General features: G+C 46.9%; 3 protein-coding genes across 6 annotated transcripts in view; 2 read left to right on the top strand and 1 right to left on the bottom strand.

The window, feature by feature from the left end:
• Positions 1–2,263, top strand: part of ubn1 (ubinuclein 1) — a 6,665-nt gene extending 4,402 nt beyond the window's left edge. For 3 of the 4 annotated variants that reach the window (XM_053615807.1, XM_053615811.1, XM_053615808.1), the window contains exons 10-14: positions 22–72; positions 151–190; positions 456–746; positions 884–1,133; positions 1,454–2,263. In XM_053615807.1, coding sequence (XP_053471782.1) covers positions 22–72; positions 151–190; positions 456–746; positions 884–1,133; positions 1,454–1,506 — 685 coding nt within the window. In that variant the 3' untranslated portion in view covers positions 1,507–2,263. The remainder of the gene's footprint in view (positions 1–21; positions 73–150; positions 191–455; positions 747–883; positions 1,134–1,453) is intronic. The other variant, XM_053615809.1, reaches the window with a different exon arrangement.
• A 153-nt stretch (positions 2,264–2,416) lies between these two features.
• On the top strand, positions 2,417–3,599 carry gng13a (guanine nucleotide binding protein (G protein), gamma 13a). The gene is made up of 3 exons (XM_053615812.1): positions 2,417–2,866; positions 3,159–3,256; positions 3,346–3,599. Exons 2-3 carry the CDS (start codon positions 3,159–3,161, stop codon positions 3,449–3,451), a joined length of 204 nt encoding a protein of 67 aa, XP_053471787.1. The 5' UTR covers positions 2,417–2,866; the 3' UTR covers positions 3,452–3,599.
• A 19-nt stretch (positions 3,600–3,618) lies between these two features.
• chtf18 (CTF18, chromosome transmission fidelity factor 18 homolog (S. cerevisiae)) overlaps positions 3,619–5,000 on the bottom strand; it is a 9,942-nt gene continuing 8,560 nt past the window's right edge. The window contains exons 19-22 of the mRNA XM_053615806.1: positions 4,888–5,000; positions 4,472–4,588; positions 3,903–3,969; positions 3,619–3,803 (exon numbers count right to left, since the gene is read on the bottom strand). The exon at positions 4,888–5,000 is cut by the window's right edge and continues 29 nt beyond it. Coding sequence (XP_053471781.1) covers positions 3,676–3,803; positions 3,903–3,969; positions 4,472–4,588; positions 4,888–5,000 — 425 coding nt within the window. The 3' untranslated portion in view covers positions 3,619–3,675. The remainder of the gene's footprint in view (positions 3,804–3,902; positions 3,970–4,471; positions 4,589–4,887) is intronic.

The raw sequence follows: 5,000 nt of genomic DNA on the forward strand, positions 1-5,000 counted from the left end.
CATGTCTGTCCTGCGTCCCAGGATCCTGCTGATCGAGAGCCGGAGGGTTCACGCTCACGTCACGGGCGTAGTGTAAGTTAGAACGAACAGACGCTAGCTATACGCCCAACAGAAACCACGAGGGGAAAACCTTGTCCTGTTTGTGTGCAGGGCGAGGAAGAAGTCCGCGGCCGGGCCGAAGCCGGAAAAGGTAACCGCCGGTTCTGACGTGTGCGCAGAAGCGGTTTCACTTTAAATTCAAATAAAATAACGCCGTTTCTAAACTAATATCATATTCTACATCGTTTCACACTTGTTTGTGGTTTTCTATAACGATCACTCGAGTTATAAATCCGAGTGTGTACTGGGAGTACTGGGAGGAAGGTGGGAATACACCCTTGACGAATGAATCATGAGAGTGCAAATCAACCTGTGAAGGATCTTCCTCTAAATCTTTCTTCGTTTACGTTTCGCAGTGTGAAGAAAACGTGGCTGTTCGGACGGGTCCCGGGAACCAGGCGCGGTCGGGAGCGAAGCGTACGTGTCTCGGCTTTCCCACGAGCGCCTCGCGTGACGTTAAGATTAACGTAGGAGTATTTCAGCCGATCCGAATCGGACTCTCTTTCCTTTCAGCTCGGAAGGTCCCCGTCGCTTGTGGAGACGTGTCGGTTCTGCAGCGACGTCCTGCCGAGGAGAAGGAACCCCGAGACGTCTCGGCTGTCGAGCGAGACGTCTACTTTCCCCCGAGTCTCCTCTGCGGTGCTGTGGTGAGCGTCGACGTTCCCCACGTCGCGTGACGTTTTAAGTTTCGCCGTGTACCGTAAGGACAAAGATGCGGGATTCTGGAGAACGAGCACGTATGCTTTTTTACTAGGATTGATGATCGGTGCATTTTTCCGCACAGGCAGCGATGGAGGGCTCGTGTGGAGATCCGGCTCTTCCCACTCCGTCGCTCTCCCACCAGACGTGGTCTCCTCGCAGTGCTCCGCAGTCACGAGCTTCTGCAACACCTCTGCACGCTTTACCCTTCCCCGGTCTTCCTCGTGATGATGATGATGATGATGATGATGATGGCAAACCTGCCGGTCATACAGAGATCTGCAGAACCTCCGTACTCACCAGCGCAGCTCCTGGAACGTTCCAGCTCTCGCACGGTGAGAATGTGGAAACCGAGACTAAATTGACGAAACTCTGCACTCACGGTGGTGAAATTTCCTCCGTTACCCACAATTCTGATTTTATCCCTCGCTTCCTCTCCGCCTAAAGAGAGCGCTGCGGCGGCGCTTTAGTGCTTTAGCTCTCTCACTTCCTTATCTGTACACTCTACTCAACTTCTCACGGGAATTACACAAACACCACGCCACCCAAATACTTATTATTATTATTATTATTATTATTATTATTATTATTATTATTCTTCCATTTTTATTCGTTCGCAATTTAACGTGTTTTTGTTTTTCCTCCACACACACAGACGGAAGTCAGAACGGTGCAGGAGGACCGAACGCTCCGAGAAAACCGCACTGAGGAAGAGGAACGCCGGGAGGAAACGCAGACGATGACGAAACCCGCGTTCGTTTACATCCCCCTTAACGGAACAGGACTTTACAGTGGTGAGAGCGCAACGGAAAGGTCATTTCTGTCGTTTTGTTTAAAACAGGAAAATTGATATAAACTCAAATGCTGTGTTATTTGACTTGGTTTAAAAGTGAAAAGCTGCTTCGGCCCCAGATTTATTTTTATGTCATTTTCTTTGTTTTGTGATCTGCTGAAATCAATCTTTTTTTTTTTTTTTTTTTTTTTTTTTGTCCATTGCAAAGAAAATGTTATCGTGTACGGATTATACTGATGTACTGACTCCGCCTCCTGTTTAAATCCATTTAAAAAATGTTACTTTGCGATGGAAAAACGTCACTTGCTGCCGTTGGATCTTAAAGTCGGACGACGAGGCGCATGAATATGGAGAATAAAAGCAGTGCCTGTATTTACACAATATTTCTAATAAAATATGACGAACATGACGTACAGTGCGATGTTTCTGTTTCTTAGATTTGTGGATTTGTACCAGACTCTTTCGCCTATATTTATTTTTTGCGTTTTTTCCGGTTCACTCCACTTCATTTTTGTTTTTCCATAACTGTAATACATGAAAGTGACCAGCAGGGGGGGTGGGGGTCTTTACACACAGGCCAAGTAAAAAAATGAACTATCCTGACAATCGGGGTCAGTCCCTTATTCCTGACCTTCTACACTTCCTTCATTCTTTCTTTCTATCCTTCCTTATTTCCATCCTAATGAAGGTTCCCATATTACACTACAAAAGTTTAATATCGTTCACGTTAATCTCGGCTCTCGCTGATGACGTCTGAAATGTTTATGATGATTAATAAACACCGCCGTGGCTTTATAACTGTTCACACGTGTCATTATAACGAGGAGTTCCGCGATGATGAGATCTAGCATTTGTTCGAGCGTGATTGATTATGAAAATGTTTACAGTGACTCATTATCTGTTCATAAAGGATTGCTCGCAGTTCTAGCGCTTCATGAAGAGTGTGTGTGTGGAAAGTGCTGGGGATTTCTCATCCTCTTCTCCCAGGACTTTGAGGTGGTATTGTATAGTATATTATCGTTTCCATGACGAGGTCAGAGATTTCTCTGGAAACCAGGGAGAACTCTTTACATCTCTTTTACATCAGGGATGGACAGGCAAATCCGAGCTCCGCCCCGTCCTCCATCACGACGCAGAAAGCTACAAAGCCGGATCATTTGAGTAACAAAACGATTCCGAGTCTCTTCCAGGGTCGGGCACGGCCGAGTTTATCGCTCCTGCAGGACTTTTCACTAACGCGCTCTTTATCCCGGATCGGTCCGTCATCACAGCAAGGTGGGGATTTTTACGCTCTTATATTTCCATGTTTATATTTCTATATCTTCTACGTGTAGTTTACTGGTGAGATCTGGGAGGGGGGGGGGGTTACTACAAGCATTTAATCCCAAACGATTAAACTCGGATTATTCACCGTAAAGAAATGACTATTAAGATTTTTCGAGATAGATTATTTAACATCAAACGAGCATTAAAACATACTCTTTATTTATTATTTACATTTTCAGCATTGTTGTTGTTGTTAAGTAACGAGAGTTGGTGGTGTGTGTGTGTGTGCCGTCATGTTCAGATGGACGAGTTGGATGAGACTCAGCTGAAGGACATGGTGGAAAGTCTGAAACAGCAGCTGGATTTTCCGAGAGAGAAGACGTCCGCGTCGATCCCCGAGTGAGTCACGTTCACGTTCACGTTCACGCGTGACGCTCGCGTAAGTCATGTTCTAAACGTCAGACTTCTGACTTCTCTTCCGCTTCCAGGCTGGTGAAATGGACCGAAGGGAAAATGCCCGAGGATCCGTTCCTGAACGCCGAGCTTCTGAAGGTCAACCCGTGGGTGGAGACCGGAAAATGTGTGGTGATCTAGCGAAAGCTGGAATCTTCTAGAAATTCCTTTGTTGTGCGGTCGACGTCATCGTAGCTATAATATAATCATGTAACGAGTTGAGAAGTGACGTGTGTGTGTGTGTGTGTGTGATCTTTCTGTAAGAAAAACCATCTAGAAATAAAGACCAGAAGCATGGATAATTAATAAATGTTCAAAAAAAAGAGATTTATTCAGTTTGTTTCTTCAGCATGTATTCTGGCGTTTCAGAGCAGCTCTCTGATGTAGACGTTTCTGCGCACCGCGTTCGAAACTCCTTCGTTAAACCGGAACCAGACGTCGCTGTTTCCTACGGCCTTCCCGATCCGCGAGCCGCTCGGTTTTCCGTCTTCGTCTGGAAAGAGACGCGAACGGGACGTTAAACGGAGGGATGGGAACCGCGTACGACGGCTGTTCTTTAGAACATAAACGTGTCGTGTTAAAGAACGCGAACCTGTTGCTGAGTTAGCAGACGGCTTCTCTCTGGGCACGACGGCGCGTCCGAAGAAATCCGTCTCGGGCTGTAAACAAAGACAAAAACAAAGGCGTCAACGTGACCGCCGTATACAAGCGCAAATGCACAATGTGCTAGAAGAAGAATAAAACACGGGGTGACGTTCCGAACTCCGCCCCCTCGTTGATTATTTTCCTAAAACGGCAGGTATGGACAGTGTGTTACAGTAACGCAGTGGAAATATCGCATGCGTTCGTTAGCCAGACGCTAACATCGAACAACTAACATCTCAAACCTGCTCGCTCATTTGCATAAAAAATACGACTGACTGCTGCTGATTTGATTGGTAAATAAATGCCCTATGCAAATGAAGCTGCAGCTGTTCTGCGTCTCCTGCGCTCCACCCATGCGGTGGGACACAACGCAGCCGTGTCAGTATAATCACTACACGCACGGACAGAACTGAAATTAATCCGGTAATAAATGTCAACAGCGCGTTTCTACAACACACTAACGTGTTTTGTTTTTTTTCCTTTTACAAAAACGTAAGTACGGTGTCGATCGCTCACCTTACTCTCCACCACCGTCTGTTTCACGATGTTCTCCAGCCTCTGATGGTGGTTCCTGCTCGTCTGCTTCTTAGCCTGGGGTTTCTTTACCTCCTTCACCTCCTCCACCGTCTCTGTCTGAAGAAACGGAAACCACACGCGTGCTTGAAATACTGATAGAAAAATTCGTAAATAAATAAATAAAAGCCTGTGTGTGCGTGTGTTTACACGGGCCTGTTTTTATAGACACGCCCCCAACACCCTGTCATGCCGTCTCTAATTGAACTCGACAGCGCGCTGAGTATCGAGGAGGCGGAGCTTTGTGTGTAGGCGGGGCTCAAAGAGTTCAGACCTGATTTGTTTCGGTTTCCTGGTTTGTTACCCGAGGACGATCCGACCCCACGGTTCTCCGAATTCAGACTCTTTCTTCGTCTCACCTGAGGGTTGCGTTTCTGCTGCGCCCGCTCCACCCTCCTCATCCTCTCCAGCTCCGTCTCCCTGGCGATCAGCTGCTTCACCTGATAGGTCAGCTGTCTCCGAGGGGGCAGAC

Source organism: Ictalurus furcatus, chromosome 26 (genome assembly GCF_023375685.1).
Source record: "Ictalurus furcatus strain D&B chromosome 26, Billie_1.0, whole genome shotgun sequence".
Classification (NCBI taxonomy): Eukaryota; Metazoa; Chordata; class Actinopteri; order Siluriformes; family Ictaluridae; genus Ictalurus; species Ictalurus furcatus.